At 41.2% G+C, this 19,526-nt stretch overlaps 2 protein-coding genes across 2 annotated transcripts in view; one reads left to right on the top strand and one right to left on the bottom strand.

The window, feature by feature from the left end:
- LOC122808513 (multiple epidermal growth factor-like domains protein 10) overlaps window positions 1–19,526 on the bottom strand; it is a 253,687-nt gene that overhangs the window by 216,898 nt on the left and 17,263 nt on the right. The gene's annotated exons all lie outside the window — the stretch shown is intronic.
- Window positions 8,920–9,458, top strand: LOC122809547 (macrophage migration inhibitory factor-like). The gene has a single exon (XM_044081128.1). The coding sequence runs from the start codon at window positions 8,932–8,934 to the stop codon at window positions 9,274–9,276; it is 345 nt and encodes a 114-aa protein (XP_043937063.1). The 5' UTR covers window positions 8,920–8,931; the 3' UTR covers window positions 9,277–9,458.

Here is a 19,526-nt window from a genome sequence, read left to right as displayed (position 1 = left end):
CTAAGAGGAATGGTAAAGGGGTTTAAACTAAGGAGTTAACTGTTCACACACACAAAAAAACTAAGAGATTTTCAGAAACTTTCCTACTCACAGATCGCCTAAAGCTAGGAGCTCGAGAAATCCGTGCTTGACAAAGCTGCGGCAAACGAGATCTGGGGATTGGAAGGAGATGGTAGGGCATTATGTGTAAGGGGGAAGAGCTTGGAGCTCAGATCTCTAGCTTGGAAAGCTGCCGGCTCGGATCCAGGTCGGATCCGATACCCACAGGTTGATGATCAAATGAAGTTTCCAACTTCAGATCAGCTGTTGTTATAGAAAGTGAAATGCTCATAAATGCTCTGCTGCATAGAATATTACTCCTCCTAGCCCCTAAACAGGAAATAAACAGCTGGTCAGCTTTCCTGAAGGGCTTAGCTCTGTCAAGATAGTACCTGAGCTACCTGTGCACATCCAAGGTATACATAAACTTCTCTACCTTGTTGCTGTCAAGTTCTGGAAAGAAAACTGAGAGACTGATGTCTTGATTCAGGGTAAATTTAGAAACAACTCTGGGTGGGAAAGATGTATTAGTGCATAAAACAACCCCATCCTTGTGGACAATTAGATAAAGCTGGCCCATCATGACAGCATGCAGCTCAGTCACTCGGCTTACAGATGTCAGAGCAATACACAAATCAGTTTTCCAAGTGATGAACGTGAAATCAGTGTGAAAGGCAGATTCAAAAGCTGATAAGGGTGCTTTTTTAAGAACAAAGTTGAAATCCCAAGGAGGAAAAATTTGCTTTTGTGGGGGAGTCTCAAGTGAACCACTCCTTTCATAAACAGTTTGTAGGTAATTCTTATGTTGTTTTTGTATGACACCAAACAAACTCAAAACAACTCTCACTTTAACATCACAGCAAAAGACAACACCACTATATACCCAACTGAACACACCAAATTGCTAGGAGTGGAAATAGACAATAAACTAAAATTTGACATTCACATATCCATGACCTTAAAAAAAAGTCCACAAATAACTAGGAGCGTTATACAGAAATAAGCAACTTCTCACCAAAGCAACAAAGATTTCAATAGCAAATTCCCACCTTATCTCCACCCTACTTTATGCCTCTCCAATATATACCAACCTAAGGCAATGCGATCTAAACAGGCTAGAGACGTGCTACAACAAAATCGCCAAATTTGCCACAGGGGCATCCTACCGTAGTCACCACTGTCTCTCACTTGCTGCACTGGGCTGACTTGAACTTCCTCACCTCCTTCAATGGTATCAACTATCACTTGCCCACAAACTAGTAAACCATCCACTAAATGCCCCATCCCTCCAGAATCTACTCCAACCCTATCGCACCATCAGACCACTAAGATCCAGCAACAAAAATCACTTGCAGATCACTAAAGCCAATAACTCTGCTGGTGAAGCACTATTCTCTTGCGCCATAGCCAAATTATGGAACTCCCTCCCACCCACAATTACCTCCGTACCATCATGCACCCACTTCAAAACTTTACTAAAAGCACACCTAAAAACATGCTGGCTATGCCCTTGCAACTCCTACTCTAATATCACCCACCCCATCCAACCACTACCTTTATTTCCACCCCACTAACTACCTTGATTATAGCAAGCTCAGATGCTCATAAGCTTAGTACTTACTATACAGCAGGGACTTCTTATTGCAACATTTGTTAATGTCTGTTATGTACTTCACAGATAAAGATTCTAGTTGTCTACTGATGTACTATGTTCTTCATCTGTAAATATGTTTGTAATTAATTGCTATGTTAAATTTTTAATCGCTATGTAATCCAATGTAACTACTGTCTGTTTATTTTAACTGTGGAGCTTTTCTCCCCGGGCCTCCACTGAAAATGGACCTACATCCAGTCGGACACTCCCTGTCAACAAATGTAAATAAATAAAATAAATAAATAAAATGACCATGGTACGACTTGAACCTACAATCTCCTGATCTGAGCTCAGATGTCTTACCTCTTAGGCCACATGGCCAAGGCATTTATAACAAAATGTCTATAATTTGCAGTACGATGAAAACTGTTATCCCAGGGCACCACTCCATACTGCTGTATTCTTTACACCACAGTCACGGTTTGCCTGTGCTCAGAGAAGGTCTGAGATTCTTATTTTTATTAAAGGTTTTTTTATACTTTGCTGTTCACTATGTGGTGGATTTTTATTCCATGGGCACAGAAAGCCTAAACAAAAGGTCCTGAGGTCTCAAACTTTATTTACATTTTTCTTCCTCCTTGTGCACATCCATATGTTCTGTAAAAATGAACACTGTGGCTTGCTTCCACAGTATGCTATTTCCCTGGATGCATGTATTGTTCAAAAAATGGGAGTCACCTAGTGTAGGTCTAAAGTGACTACCTCCCCTACATATGAAAAGGTCTGTCTTCATCAGTAAGAAGAATGGGGACTGGTCATATTAACCATATACATGAGCCACTTATAAGCAGGGACTTTAATCCTTTTTTCTGTGTAAGAGAAGTTTAGTCTTTCATAATGTATTTCAGGAGATATTAGCCCCGTAAAAGTAGGCAGAGTCTCTCACATATATGTGATACAAACATTGATAAGGGCATGTCAGACTGGAAAAAGTTCTATAATAAAGATTTCAAAATTAGCTCCAAGGAATATGTGCGCCACAAGGCAGACACAGCCTCTCATATTACATAGGTTATAAAACAGGCTAATAATATCTGGTGATAGCCTCATAAAAACAAGCATGTTTAACAATCAAAGTGTAAACACTCTATTAGATGGACTGGATGAAGCTCTGGAGAAAGATTTTTTTTTAAAAAAAATAGTTCCACAGTGGTAGCTCATGGTGTGTTGTCATGTTTTGTTCATTAAAAATAAAAATGAAAACCTTTTAACCAAGAATAGGATTACACAATCTGTTGACCTTATAAACCCTCGCGTGTCTTTCAGGAATATTCAAATAAGGGACTAACCTCTAACCTTTAGGACTGGTTCCTTGTTTTTCCATCTCCCAGATTTTTCCCCAAAAACCCTCTCACCATTGTCTGTAACTGCCTTTAAATAACTGATCTGTTGAATGCAATGTATTAGAACAAGGACACTCATCCATCTGACTACTTAACTGAATAAACTACTTGAACCTTCAACAAGGCATCTTTATTCCTCCCACATGGAGGGTATCAGAGAGAAAATTTTCTAGATCTACTAGCTAAAGTGATTTTATCTGTACCAATCCTTTGTATTCTGTTTCTTTCATAAACTGACAACAAAAAGAGATGAAAAAAGAGAACCATAGGCACATGAGCTGAGATGGCTGCAAGATGCACCTTGATAGATACGTGAGGTAAGCCATCATTGAGTAGGTCACACAAACATTTTAAAACATGACTGGTAAACACCATACTGGGCCATCTGTTATCAGTTAGGCATCACCCAGAAAACCTCTTCCACTTGTAAACATCAGATTTTTAAGTTTTAGCTGTTCTTGTCCCCTTCAATATCTGCTACACATCCTCATGGAACAAGTGCCTAAAAAGTAGAAAGAACAAATCATCTTGTCTGTCAGTTTTAGTTGCTCTAAGCTGGGGTGCATCAGTCACCCCTGATGCTGTGTGAGCAGATCCAGAGTGTGATGAAGCTTGTGGTAATTGCCCTTAGCCAATTCCATTAAAAGGGAGAAGCAACTTTGCCTGTGCCAAAAGAGAATGACCACAAAGATCTTTGGTAATTCTTGAATTTTCCCAAGCAACTAGAGGAAAGGGTGGAAATGCATAAAGGAACATTCCTGTTCAATGGAATGAGAATTTGTCTGTCCTCTAAGCATGGCTGAAATGATACCTTAAACAGAATTTTTCCCACTGTCTGTTTTGAAAGGAGGCTAACAGATGTATTTGTGGTGTTCCCCAAATCTGGATCAAATCCTGGAAGACTTCTGGTCTGAGTTTTCACTCGTGAGGGTCCATTCAGGATATGCTTAGACTGTCTGCCACTGTGTTTTGCTCTGACAGGATGTATGAGGCCTGAAACATGAGAGAATACTGTAAGGCTAGCTCCTAGGCCATCACTGAAAACCGTCAAAGAAGATATGACCCTGTACCACTATGTTTTATTCAGGTGCCACATGACTGTGGTGTTGTCTATGACTACTAAAAGGGACCTGGAGACCATATGTGGTGAAAAATGTTTAAGGCCTGAACCATTGTTTTTATTTATTTAACATTTGTTAAACCAGGAAAGTCCAATTTGGAACAAAGCCAATTTTCAGTGGAGGCACAGGGAGAAACGCTCTAGATGCATGTCAACGCTCCGGATGCATGTCTTTATAATGTGGGAGGAAACCGGAGCACCAGGAGGAAACCTACATGAACACAGGGAGGACATGCAGACTCCATACAGAAAGCACCCCAGCCCAGAATCGAATTGGAGAACTTCTTGCTGTGAGATGACAACACTAATGCTGCACCACTGCGCCATCCTACTTAATGTTTCTTTGACATTTATGTGCTTGGCAGCATCCACACTACTCCAGTAGCCTTGCACCTGAACTCCCCTGGATACCAGTACCGATGAAAAATCTCATGAGGCTGTCTAGACTGACTGCAATGGGGTCTGGTGGGAGAAGGGTAGGCCTGAAATAAGAGACATCTTATCCCTCCACCACTGCAACTCTTGTTTCACAAATTCCAGCACTGGAACCTGGAACTCTAAGGGATGTAGTTGCTGGATCCAACATTTTTTATTTAAGTACCATTGAATCTTTCTCATGTGGAGACTGGCCAGTGGTATCTCTTGCAGATACAGATTCTTGAAGAGAAAAATCCCTAAATATGTTCCAAAAAGTCATGACTTTGTTTTCTCAGAGAAAGGCCATTCTTTTTTATGTGTCTATCATACACCCCAGGAAAACAATTCTTTGTGAGGGTGTGAGACAGGATATTTGTAAGTTCAACATAAACTAAATTAAAACTCGAATTAACAGTTATAAACAAAATAACTGAGACAAAAAAGGCCACTGCTGAAAAGAATGACACATTTGACACCCAATATGAAGAAATGAGTGCTTTTGTTCCTTTAATTAATACATGGAACTTTATCAGATAAAATTGCCTTTAAAAGTACAACCTTAAATAAAAAGGCTCATCCAATCAGAGGACAAAATCAATTAAAAAAAAAACTTGTGAAATTGTAAAAAAATTACATAAAAAATGCATTGAATCAATCATATATAATATATCAAAAACCACCAAATAACTGACATTTCAACATCATAGTAATCATGCAAATTCATATTTTATCCGCTTTCAAAGACAGTATGATGCTTATAAAAATGTTGTCATTAATCCCTGGAAATTGTGTAGCATTAGGTAAAATCTGCCAATACATTTCTCTATATTCAAAATCTGCCAATACATTTCCTCTTTATTCAAGATAAGACAACCAATTTCCTCCTCTGCTGTTCATAACTATCTTTCCTAAAATGCATAAAAAAAAACTTACTGAAATTCTGGTAGCTATTTACATGCCTATATAATACGTTAGTGTTTTCCTTCTTCTTAATAGCGTGTGTTAGTAAATTATTTTCTTGAGCTGTTTTTCTGACTTTCCTATACAAATGGCATAACATGACAAACAAGTTGCCACTTATACCACCCCTTTTGTGTCACAATCAAAAATCCCTTGTATGGGAAAAACTCTGCTGAAATTTCCTATTGTAATGTTAGTAGTCACGTAAATAAACCTGCATTGTTTGCAGGCACCACATTTTTTCATCTTCCCTAATTTCCAGTGACCCACCCTTACATTGCCATTTTTCTCAAACAAATTTTTCATGTTCTTTCCCCTTTTGTAAACAATTTTAGGTGTTGTACCCAACTTGTTGGTCAACTCAATCACTCCAAAAACACCACACCAGTTTTTTTAATAATGGTTCTAATGGCAGAAGAATTCTGGTCAAAGGACAAAATAAAGGTCGTACTGGTACCAAAATCATTCTTAACTGATTTGAACTGAAAGACAGGGTTCTGCAATAAAGTGGCAAAATGAGGTTTCTATCCCTCAAAACGATAGCTCCCTGTTCATCCAACAGATGTGCTGGGTAATTCCTTTGTAATTCTTCTGCTACTACTAATTAATTAATACTTGACTGATCAAACTTTTTTCCTTGGGATTTTAACGACTTGCCAATTTTATCCAGCAGTGTAGGGTTAGACAAAGCCAAGGATCTCTTTTTTTAGAGCTGACAGCTGGGGAAAATGCAGCTGGGTCAGCTGACAAAGGAGCAAAGAGAGCTGCAAGATCAGAGTACACTTTGTGTTTCTTCATAGATATTTTTTAGGAAATAATTCACTAGCCTAAGGGGTTTTATATGCAGTTTTATAGACATCTTCTAAATCCAGTAACAGAGGAGGAACAGCAAAAACATTTGGAATCTCATTCTCGATAAAATCATAACTCAGCCAAGATTGCTTCCATTCAAATATATCTCTAAACCTAACTAGCATCTGTGGAAAGGTGAACACGTATTTGGGTTTTTGAACCTGTTCACCTTCCAAAGAATCAGACTGGGTGGACTCAGAGTGTTCACTACTATCTGCATCAAAGTTCCATCAAAATCTGCAGCCCTAGACTTATCTCTAGAGAAGGTAGTGCTAGAGTCATTTAGAATAGGAGCATAGCCTTTGAGATTATCTGACTGCAAAACACTCATTGCTAAGAAAACCACATCAGTCCTATAAATGGTTATAACCTGATTGCCTGTCGTGTGGTGAACTTTTTGTTTCTTTTTACTATGAGTTATTCAAGAGGACAAAATATCTGGGGAAATAGTATTTTGTCTGGTAATGCGTATCTTACCCCGAACCTCTCCTGCACCTAAAGGGTTTGGTTCTCCAGTACCCAAATCAGGTACTGGAACAGCCTAGGAGGATGTATCTGACACCTGTACCATACAGAATTGAGGGCTTACATCAGAGGGTGACACTGAAAAAGTAAGTGGTCTGCGGGCTGGTTTAAGGATACAACTGATTTGCAAGCTGTAGGCTGACGCATGTTTTCTTGAGTTTTTTTCTTTTTAGGTGCAACTGGATTTGATGGGGGGAGCCATATCAGGATCCATCATGTCAGGGGGAAAAAAAACACTCGATGGAATAATACACTGACACTATGAAGGGCTGACTAAGGGCAGCAATAATGCAGCAAATAGGGCTAAAATAATAACATATAGCAGACATTATTTAAAATGTGCTAAGCCTTGTTCTGTAATCTGCACAGTATAGTAAACAACAGCACAGACAGTCACAGTACCAAGTAAACTCCAGTTGCCCAAATAGTGCCAAAAAAATTAAACATATGTCCTTAAACCAAATAGAAACCTTTTAAAACAGGACGAATAAGATTATTTTGTCAGAAATGAAAAATTCTCCACAGAAAATGCAAATAAGTAATTCACTGTAAAGTTGTGACTTAGCAAAAAAACAGCTATAAGATTGTTAAATCAATAGTAAATCACATATAAAGGAAGAAAAAAGTGAAAACATGCAATATTTTCCAGTTAAAACTTCAAAATGAGGCAGATAAATAACAGAAACAACATTAAATGATGACTCTGCATGCACAAGACAGTCCCTACTGTTCAACTGACACCACAAAACTTCAGTTTTCCAGTACAAGTTACAAAACACTTTAGAAAAGCTCCATAACTACTTAAATGCAGTATTACTAATACAAACACGGCAGTATGACAGAATTCCTGGGTAGAAAATAGCAAGTATATTACACACACACACACACACACACACACACACACACACACACACACACACACACACACACACACACACTCTCTCTTGTGCGCACGTGCACCCTGAGTGTGTCTGTGTACACACACACACACACACACACACACATATATATATATATATATATATAAAATTTATTGACGTTTGTTTTATATATATATATATATATATATATATATATATATATATATATATATATATTTATTTATGAACAGAAATAAGGAGGAAAGGAAGTCCTCCAAGGGATATCATCTGAGAGTCTAGTAGCTGTAATCCACAAATGCAAGCTGCTGAGGAGATTCAACTGGGTGATTCCTACAGCTGGTACTAAAAGACTGAATAACTGACTTTCTATGGCAGTAGTTAGACCTCTACTGGTGGGAGGGACTTAGCCAATTCCCTATGTCAGGGAGTCAGAGGAGGGAATTCTGAGCTCTGGAAAGCTGCTAGTGTGGGATTGTGCAGGCACAGAACGCTTATGCCACTGAGGCAGTGTGAATGATGAACATTCATGCCATCTTTGAGCCAGGCACATGCTCTCTGAGGGATATCAGCATTTGTATCAACTAAAACAAATTTTCTGTAAAACAAGGCATCAGCTTGTGATTCATGCTGGAAATCTGAATTCTGAAGCAAGATAATTCCCACTATTGCAATCCTAAAGCATGATATGTGCATCTGTGTAGGTAACCCTTGCTCACAGTGTATTATTGGCATTTTGTGTAATTTAGTTGCATATTATGTCTCCTGTGCATTTCCCCAAAATGTTGCAGTTCACAGATATATGTGGAACATGGACTCATCTGAATATCTCCTACACAAACTGATAGTTATTTGAAACTTAAGCAGATGTTCTGCCATTTTCAACAAAAAACTTGCACTGAAAAAGGTGCAGCATCAACAACAGAATCTATACAGTATTTGGCAGCAAGTTTCTGGCAGCAGAGAAAAAGAAGTTATGTACTCACCATAACGTTCCATGCGAGTTGTTTATCTCGCCTTTATTCTCACTGATGGGTTCGGAGCCGATCCTCGGCTCCAACACAGCTTACTTTTTTGGAGGTGGGTGTTTGTTCAAGGTTTACGTTAAGTTACTGTAGGGTTATTCTTGCCTGTGGATCAAAGATGCCTATGTTTGTAGTGAACACCAATGTCCCAGGAAGTGCAGTGACAGACTCCCTGTATGAAGAGTTAACGAACGAGCTGGCCAAGGCTATGGGCAAGCCTACACAGTACATAGCCATTCACATTAATCCTGACCAACGCATTTGGTTTGGAGGTACATCAGAACCCTGTGCACTCTGCATTTTGTGCAGCATTGGACAGATTGGTGGTTCACGAAACAAGACTTATTCTAAGCTGCTTTCTGAGCTGCTGAAAAAGCACCTTGGTGTACCTTCTGACAGGGTCTACATCAATTTTCATGACATGCCAGCCTCAAATGTTGGATGGAGTGGTTCCACATTCTGAATGCTGCTGCAAATGTGCATTGTTCTACAACAGAGTACACTTCTAATCATGTTAAAACTAGAACACAAGTGCATAGAACAGCAAATGCATTCCTAACTGTAGAATAGTCTTTTTTTTTACTATAAAGACTAGTATCACTCATCTAAATGGCTTCTTGCCTGCCTGAAGAAATGTGCAAAATATAGCAAAAGCTCAAGGTTTGCCAGTAGCTCAAGACCAAGCCTCTTATCCCACAATGCACTGCTGGAATTACCTCAGATCTTGTTTGCTACGAGTATATATACCTTTTTTTCTTTTTCTACAAGGAAGCACTACCCAAAGGGGAAGAAGAAGTATTGAATAACCAGGATGGTACTAGCCTCTAAGGCAACTGTCAGCCAGGAGGGGGAAGGAGGGAGGGACATGAGAATAAAGGCGAGATAAACAACTCACATGGAACGTTATGGTGAGTACATAACTTCTTTATGTGAAGTTGTTAAATCTCGCCATTTATTCTCACTGATGGGTAGTGTCCCTAGCACCCTCAATCTTGGGTGGCTCATGGAAGTACGTTTTTCAGTACCGTGGAACCAAAGGAAGACCTGTCCCTGGAAGCCTTATCTACTTTGTAATGCGTGATAAAGGTATGAGGGTTAGACCAAATGGCTGCAGTACAAATATTGTTCATAGGTTCATAGACTAGTACTAGGCTAACTGCCTTGCAAGCCATTTTAGGCATAGCTAATTAGCCCTTGTGAGACTCAAACCCTGCACCTTGTGTTTGTAAGGCAAACACCTTAACCATTAGGCCACCCTCCAAACCCCAAGTTTGTCAAGGGGCAATTTAGCTTGAAAGGCAGAAGATGTAGAAACGGCTCTGGTAGAATGAGCCTTAGGTCTGTGTGTTAATGGCATGTTTGCATTCGCATAAACAAAGGATATACAATCTGATAACCATTTAGATAGGGTTGTTTTAGCCACTGGATTACCTTTTCTGGCCTCCGAAAAGGATACGAAAAGTTGATCTGATTTTCTAATATCCATAGTTCTATCAAGATAAAATCTGAGCTGTCTGTGTACATCAAGTTTATGCAGTATGTATTCCAATTTGTTAGAGTGGTTGGGAAAAAAGACTGGCAACTCAATGACCTGATTGATATTGGATTCAGAACAGACTTTAGGCAAAAAGGAGGGGGTTGTTCTGAGAGATACTCTATCAGCATGGAAAATCATGTAAGGAGGTCTGATAGATAATGCTTTAAGTTCTGACACACTGCGGGCAGAAGTAATGGCCACTAGAAATATAGTCTTCCAGGACAAATATTTGAGATCACAAGAAGATGCCGGTTCGAAGGGGGGGGGGGTTATTTGAGACAGCATAAAATTCAATTTCCAGGGAGAATAAGGGATTTTGACAGGAGGACTCATGTGAAAAACACCTTTAAGAAAAGCCTTAGATAACTTATGGCCCATAACGTTCAACCCATCGAATCCAAGGTGGAAATTTGATATGGCAGCTAACTGGACTCGAACTGTGGCAGCTGCTGCTACTTCCTTAAAAATATTTGTCAAAAATTCTAAAATGGATGATAGAGGAGCTCGAAAAGGGTTGATTTTCTGTATATTGGCCCAAATTGAGAACCTGTTCCACTTACTGCAGTATAGTTTCCTGGTGGATGGCTTGTGAGAAGACAAATGGATTTGTCTTGTATCATCTGAGAGTGAATGAAGCCTGGCAATTAGGGGAAGTGGATTAGCCAAGCAGGCAGCTTTAGGGACTGCAGTGAAGGATGGAGGTCCCCTCATGGGTGTTTCAGAAGGTCTGTAACTGGGTTCAGGATCCATGGATCCTCCAGAAGATGATGGTGAAGGAAGAGGAACTAAATCTGTCGAGGCCAGTAGGGGGCTATGAGGATACCTGTCCTTCCCAGCAATTTTGCTTTCTGTAAAACCCTGGGTATCAATGGAATAGGTGGGAATGCATATAGGAGACCTGGGGGCCAATCGAGTACGAGTGCATCTCTCGGGGGATGTCCTGGAGGTGGTATTAGGGCAAAGTAGCTTCTGCATTTGGTATTGATGTGACTGGCAAAGAGGGCGCAACAAGGCTGGCCCCATTTGCGGAAAATCAAATCCGCAAATTGTTGGATGAGAGACCACTCGTGAGGCAACAGTATTGCCCTGCTCAGCTTGACCGTTATCACGTTGGATTTCCCCAGGATGTGCGTTGTTAACAGAAAATGCTGGGACGACACAGACCATTGCCATACCCTGAGGACTTCTCGACAAAGGGGGTAAGACTTGGTTCTGCCTTCCTTGTTCAAGTACCAGACCACTGAAATGTTTTCTGTCTGAATTGCAACTGTCCCTAGAGGAAGTGAGTCCTGAAAGTACTGCAATGCCAGAAGTACCGCTCTCAACTCCAGAACATTGATATGCAGATGTGACTCTTGATCTGTCCATGTGCCTTGGGCAGTCTTTCCCTGAAAATGCCCCCCGCACCCTATCAGGGAAGTGTCCATGGTCACAGTGGCTAATGGAGGGGGGGGAGAACAAAGGGTCTTCTGATTGTGGCATGAAGAGACATCAACCACCACCGAAGGTCTCCCTTGCAAGAATCTGTGATGAGAATCATGTGGTGCATCGGTAGCTTTTGGTAAGACCACTGAGCGAAGAGGAGCCATTGAAGGATTCACACATGCATCCTTGCGAGTGGTACACCCAGAATTGCTGCCGCCATCAAACCTAGCACCTTCAGGACCTCTGCTGCTGTAGCTTCGTTCTTTGATGCCAGTGAGTTGACGTGTTGGTGAAGAAGTGAGACTCTTTTGATTGGAAGACGTAGAGTGGTGGTTGAAGTATCTAACTCTGCTCCTATAAAAACGGTATGCTGCGATGGTGATAAGACAGACTTTTCGAAGTTGATTGTAATGCCTAATTGATGGCATAGTGTCAGAGTATAATGTGTTGTCTGAGTCAATTGATGACTGGTGGTAGCGGTGAGGAGCCAATCGTCTAGGTATGGAAACATCTGGAATCCTAGACACCTCAGGTGAGCTGTGATCACTGCCATGCATTTGGTGAACACTCTGGGGGCTGTAATGAGACCAAAGGGCAGGGCTCGAAACTAGTAATGATTGGCTCCCAGCCAGAAATGCAGGTGATCCCTGGAGCATCTGTTCATCTTTATGTGATAGTATGCGTCCTTGAGATCTATGGAGCACATCCAATCGCCTTTCCCTAGGAAGGGAAGAATGGACTTAAACGTGACCATTCGGAACTTCTCTTTCTTTACGAATTGGTTGAGTCTGCTGAGGTCCAAGATAGGTCTCCAGTCCCCTGTTTTCTTTGGTACCAAAAAGAATCTTGAGTAAGTTCCGAATCCAACTTGGTCTGCTGGGACTGGTTGGCTGACTCTTTTTTCTAGCAATCTGTGGACCTCTACGATTGCTTGTTCCTGAGACTGGGTGGAGCGATCGCAGAGAAAAAGTCGCTGAACTAAACATGCATTTCCCATATCTATCCATGATCCTAGAATCTCTGTTAGGAGGATGGATAGATGCGGATGTTTCAGACACTTCCTTTTTGGTGACTGTAGCTACCACCATGGCATCAACAGGCATTCCTTTGGTCAAAAAGGCTTTGTCCACTGGGGCAGAGATGAACTTATTTGGCTTCCAAGGGACAGTTTCCATGGCCTCCGGTGACTCCCACGCCTTACGAGAGATCAGCTCCATGAGCTCATCATAAGGCAGAGACACCCAAGAAGTGGAAGGTTGAGACCCAAAAGCCTTCAAGAGCACTGACTCATCCTCAGTAGGGTTTTTGGACTGCCAACCGCCCCTCGGACTCAGGATCTCTAATATCTCTGCAAAGGTGATATCCTCAGAGGGGGATCGAGGGGACCCTTCTGACTCATCCAAGTCAGTGTTGGATGTCAAAGACTCCTGTGGGGAGTCCAAGTGCCTCCTCTTGCACAGTCTCTTACTGGGTACCTCCTCAGTGGGGGGATCTGGGGAGGTCTCGGAAGAACAGGGGGCACCCTGTGGGGCTACTTGAGGCTCAGGGTCTCTACGCTTAGGGGGACCAGTAGACGCAGAAGCGGACACAGGTGCTTGAGAGGAGAAGGAAGCCCAAACTGATGCCGATGACGTCTTAGGAAACAGGACTTTCCTTATGGCATCGAAAGCACCATGGCTCTGACGAGAAGGGGTAGACAGATCCGGAGTGACCATCCGTTCCTCCCGCACCGAAACCATGAGCTCCGAGCCTGAGGTAGAAGCTGAGCTCGTCCAAGCCGAAGCCCTGAGAGGAAGAGTTGGCACCGACAAATCATATAACTACAGTATTTTAATGTGACACACACACACACACATACACACACACACACACACACACACACACACACACACACACACACACACACTAGATATAGAATTAAATATATATAAAAAAGAAGGAGAAAGAAATTTTTAAACCTGCGATTTAAGGAAAATATGGTCCGAGCTGACTGGATCACCGATATCTCTTGCCGTGGCAAACTAGATCTGGGGTAATTCCAGCAGTGCATTGTGGGATAAGGGTTCTGGTTTCGAGCTACTGGCAAACTTTGAGCTTTTGCTATAGGCCGTGTCGAAGATGAGGATCAGCTCCAAACCCATCAGTGAGAATAAACGGCGAGATTTAACAACTTCACATACAGAGTTTTCATAAGACATAGGCCTGACAAATTAGTGTTCTACAGTAGTGTGTTAAGAGATATATCTGTGATGCAAAGTAGATGTCAGCCCTTGAATTAAAGTAGAGTACAGTTTCATATACTAATCTGTATTATGGTTTCTTGCAACTTGTATCTGCATGTATTCCATATCTAATATATGTAGAGAGCTATCTACATGGTAGCTGAGGAAGATAGATGACTATTAAGACTGCTTATCCCTATACTACTGTGTATGTCCTACATTTATGTGCTGTGAGTTTACAATGTGTGAACACTCACTGTGGGCACCATGTGTAACTTCAACATCATATCAGAGGAGACCTCTGAGACATGTCACTGCTCATTTCTTTCCCCTCGTCTAGGGTATGACTAATGTACCCCTTGATCCATGTCTGTACCTGTAATATTTATGTATACCTATGGCAACCCATTGTTAGTAATTGGTACCTTACTGTTCCCAGATGCCAGTAGTTACAGCTATGTCTGTTTTTCCCACAAGTGTTTTCACGTCAAATATCAGAAGTTGAATAAATTTAGACAAACTGAGAATGACTTCCTGCTACACATACTCACAATCCATGTGTGTTGCCTGTTAAAGAGAGGGGTTCTTCACCAGCCACTCTGGAACCATATTGGAAGACCATGTTCCATGAAATCAATTATTTATTTATTATTTATTTTATTTATTTATATTTGTTGACCGGGAGTGTCCGACTGGACGTAGGTCCATTTTCAGCGGAGGCCCAGGGAGAAAAGCTCCACAGTTAAAATAAACAGACAGTAGTTACATTGGCTTACATAGCAATTAACAATTTACATAGCAATTACAAGATACTTACAGATGAAGAACATAGTACATCAGTAGACAACTAGAATCTTTATCTGTGAAGTACATAACAGACATTAACAAATGTTACAAGAAGAAGTTCCTGCTGTATAATAAGTACTGGCTTATGAGTATCTGAGCTTGCTAAATTCAAGGTAGTTAGTGGAGTGGAAAGAAAGGTAGTGGTTGGATGGGGTGGATGATATTAGAGTGGGAGTTGCAAGGGCATAGCCAGTATGTTTTTAGGTGCGCTTTTAGTAAAGTTTTGAAGTGGGTGCATGATGGTATGGAGGTAATTGTGGGTGGGAGGGAGATCCATAATTTGGCTATGGTGCACGAGAATAGTGCTTCACCAGCAGAGTTATTGGCTTTAGTGATCTGCAAGTGATTTTTGTTGCTGGATCTTAGTGGTCTGGTGGTGCGAAAGGGTTGGAGTAGATTCTGGAGGGATGGGACATTTAGTGGATGGTTTACTAGTTTGTGGGCGAGTGAGAGTTGATACCATTGAAGGAGGTGAGGGAGTTCAAGCCAACCCAGTTCAGCAAGTGAGAGACAGTGGTGACTACGGTAGGATGCCCCTGTGGCGAATTTGGCGATTTTGTTGTAGCAGGTCTCTAGCTTGTTTAGATCGTATTGCCTTAGGTTGGTATATATTGGAGAGGCATGAAGTAGGGTGGAGATAAGGTGGGAATTTGCTATTGAAATCTCTGCTGCTTTGGTGAGAAGTTGCTTATTTCTGTATAGCACTCCTAGTTTTTTGTGGACTTTTTTATGGTCATGGATATGTGAATGTCATATTTTAGTTTATTGTCTATTTCCACTCCTAGCAATTTGGTGTGTTCAGTTGGGTATACAGTGGTGTTGTCTTTTGCTGTGAAGTTAAAGTGAGAGTTGTTTTGAGTATGTTTGGTGGGTTGGAAGATGAGTAATTTAGTTTTGTTTGGGTTGAGTATTAATTGGGCATCAGATAACCAAGTTTCAACAGAGGAAAAGGCTTCCTGTGTGACTTTTTGCAGTTTGGGTAGGGACTGGGCTGAGCAGATGATGGTTGAGTCATCTGCGTATTGTATGAGTGTGCCATGTTTGGTGGCAGAGGATAGATTATTGGTGAAAGCAGAGAAGAGTAGGGGTCCAAGGATGGATCATTGATGAACCCCTATGGAGACAGGTAATTGGGGAGATATGTCATTCTGCCATACAACAGATTGTTGGCGGTCAGACAGGTAACTCTGAAACCAGTTGGTGACTGATTGTGAGAAGGATAGGTTACTGAGGACAGAGATAAGTTGTTTGTGTGGGACCATGTCAAATGCTTTAGATAGGTCTAGGAAAGTAGCAGAGGAGAGACAGCCATTGTTTTTATGCTGAAGGATAGTATTAGTAAATGAGAGTAAGGCAGTGGTGGTGCTATGGGTTGGTCGGAAACCATGCTGAGTATGGGAAAGGAGGTTGTTAGTAAGGAGGTAGTCTGAGACCTGAGAGTGTATGCATCTCTCTAGTATTTTGGAGAGTGGAGAGAGAATAGCTATGGGGCGGTAATTGGTTAGTTCTGTGGAGGGTCCGCCGTTGTGGAGGGGAATTATATGTGATACTTTATACAGTGTGGGAACGTAACTTTCTGACAGAGATCAGTTAATCAAGATGGATACTGGGTAGGCCAGAGCATCAGCTGCAATTTGTAGGTATTCACTTGGGAGGTTGTCTACTGCTAATCTGGTGGGCTTAAGTTTAGTTAAGAGATTTTTTTATGTTGGAGGTAGGTAGAGGAGAAAAAGACAAGGCAGTGGGGAGATTACTAGTTGAAGGTGTGGGTTGGAGGGGAGGGGGGTTGTGTTGTTTAACTAGTGATAGTATGGTTTGTGTGAAGTGTGTGTTGAATGAGGTAGCAATATTTTCTGTGGAGTGAGGGATGTTAGGAGGAGGGGTACTGACTTTACCTGGGTGGAGGATGGAGTTTATGGAGGACCAGAATTGTTTGGGGCTGTGTTGGGAGGAGTCTAGGGCAGACTGGTAGTATTGGAATTTGTCCTGTTTTATTAGCTTTTCGACTCTATTGCATAGTTCTAGGAATTTCTGTCTAGTTGAGGGGGTTTTGGTTTTGCGCCAGTGCTCCCAGGCTTTATCCCTGTTTTTCATTTCTGACTTAGTGGTTTTCTGTAGCCATGGGGAGGGTTGTGCTTTGATTCTGGAAAGTCTTATGGGGGCATGGTAATTAAGGATGCTCAGGAAGGTAGTATTAAAAAATTCAAATGCATCATTAAGACTGAGGTAATTTAGGGGATGCCAGTTACATTCTTTGAGGGATGAGATGAATGTGAGTGGGTTAAAGTTTAGTTTTTTATGTATTTGACGGTAGATGACAGGTTTAGCTTGGTATAGGTATTTTTTGAGTAGGAATGTTGGGGAGTGATTCTGAGGCTATCTGATAAGCAGCCTGTTGTATATGACTGGGGGCTCTTACTGAATAGTATCCAGTCCAGGGTAGTGTGCTTGCTGGAGTTTTTATTTATCCTGGTTGGCGACTGGACTAGTTGGGTGAAGCCATGAAGGTTTACATGATGGGTTGGATGGTTGCCAGAACAGGATTGCCAGTCAATATTGAAATCACCTAAAATTATAGTTTCTTGGGGGAGATAGTGGGTAGACCAGCTGAGGAGGTTTTCTAGTGGAGGGATGTTTTGGCCAGGTGGGAAGTAGCTTCCAATTATGTTGATGGTTTTGTTTTGGTTTATTTTGAGGTTGGTATATATTATTTCTTCATTACCTATTTGCGAAGCTGATAATTTTAAGATCTGGATGTTTAGATGCTGTTTAAATATTATAGCTACACCACCTCCTTTCTTGTTTAGCCGGTCTACTCTTAGGGAGTATTTGCTCACTGGTAATATGAGGTTTTAGCCAGGTTTCTGTCAGGATGACTATATCTGGGGAGTACAAGTCTATGGTGGCATGGAGTTCATGGACTTTGTTGGATATACTTCTAATATTTAGGCTTAGTAGAAGGAAGTCACTTGGCTTTCTATTGGCTGTAATATGGAAGAAGTTGTGGTTTCTAGTCTGATTATGAGGACTGGGGTTGGAGATGATACGGCCAGGGTTGGGGTGGATATCTCCACTTAAGGCTAGTTTAGATATGCATGAGGTTATTAGTTTTTTTCAGTTTTTGAATGTCACATGTGAGCAGAATTCCACAGCATAAGTGGAGAAAACACAGCAAACAAAGACTAAAAGTCCACCTAGGTTCAGACAAATCTCAAATGTAAGCAGCAAAAAAAGAAACAAGGACCAAGACAGCTAAAAGCATAAATTTAATTGTAAAGCATAAAAGATAACCGCTTTCGGAAAATTCCTTTATCAGATACATGCACAGGTTGGCCTGCAAGAATGCATGCAAATTAGTAACAGAGAGGTCAGCCATCGGGAAGAGACCACCTCACACTGCAAGCCTACCCGATGATGAGGAGTTCCTAGTGTCTGTCCATGAAGATGATGAAGGCCCAGATATTAGACCTTGAAGAGTGGACATAAGTTCCAGAAGTGGCCAGTAGTCATGCATATCTGCTTAGCAGCTGTGCACAGTACAATGGCAAATAAAAATACATATATTTCCCATGGGTATGGCAAGTATACAGGGAGACACATGGCACAGTGGATAACGTTGTCGCCTCACAGCAAGAGATTCCCCAGTTCAATTCTCAGCTGGGTTGCCTTCAGTGTGGAGTCTGCACATTCTCCCTGAACTGATTTTTTAGGCTTAGTGAATTGAACCCTTAACTCTATTCTGAGCTTGGTGGCTTTTGAGTTGGCCTTCTCTGCTACAAATTTGATACTGGACACTGCTCCCAGTCCCATTGCATCAGCTCATTCTACTGACTACAGTGTGATCAGTTGTGAAGGCACACCCCTTGAATTGTCTTCTGTCTCCTCACTTTCTTCTTGAAAAAAATATATATTGAGCCTCTTCCTACTACATTTTGCTGCTTGTGCTTAGGTGTTCAACTGCACTTAGTTTGCAGCATTTATTACTGCTTATCAGTAGCCTGATTAAATTGATGGTAGTATTTTATGAACTGCTGCTTCATTTGAGCTGTTTTTTACTGTTGTGATTGTGAACTAATTTATCACATTTGTACTGTTTTAATGCAATGTACTGACTAACTGCATTTTATTACTGTTTACCTGTATTTCGTTGCTATTTTTTTGCAATTCGTTACTGTTTAACTGCATGTTACTGCTTTTCATTAATGTTTAACTGTATTTTTTCATACTGTTAGTTCTGTTTTGTCTGTAAGTAGTTAATCTGTGCTTTTTTGTGAGTTTTACTCTGCTTTTACCCTTAAATTGAGTAGCATAGTTTGGATACAGGGTTTGCTGCATCCAGAGCTGTTTATTTTTGTCTTCTGAGTTTCTGGCAGCCATCTTGTATTTGCCTCCTGAGTTTCTGACAGTCATCTTGTGTTTGCCTTCTGTGTTTCTGGCAGCCATCCTGTACTGGTAGAGGCCTATCTCCTCTGCTAGTGAGAATAACAGGGCTGCATGGACATTGTCTGGCATGAGCTGGTAAAGAAAACAGGGACTATCAGGATTGGCTAGATTTGTGTTACTACAATATTCTATTTTTTGTGGCATTTAAATCCCATGTTTGAGCTGGTTTGGGTGTGTCTGCACGTCACACACTGCAACTGCACTGTTTTTAACCCATTGCAAGGTACTCCGGCTACAAAT

Source organism: Protopterus annectens, chromosome 8.part0 (assembly GCF_019279795.1).
Source record: "Protopterus annectens isolate FY-2018-M chromosome 8.part0, PAN1.0, whole genome shotgun sequence".
Classification (NCBI taxonomy): Eukaryota; Metazoa; Chordata; order Ceratodontiformes; family Protopteridae; genus Protopterus; species Protopterus annectens.
The sequence above is the reverse complement of the archived record's forward strand: the minus strand, read 5'-3'. Positions and strand labels throughout refer to the sequence as shown.

Bases quoted from the DNA above. Each gene is read 5' to 3' on its own strand.
- LOC122809547 (XM_044081128.1), top strand. From the start codon at position 8,932: ATGCCTATGTTTGTAGTGAACACCAATGTCCCAGGAAGTGCAGTGACA.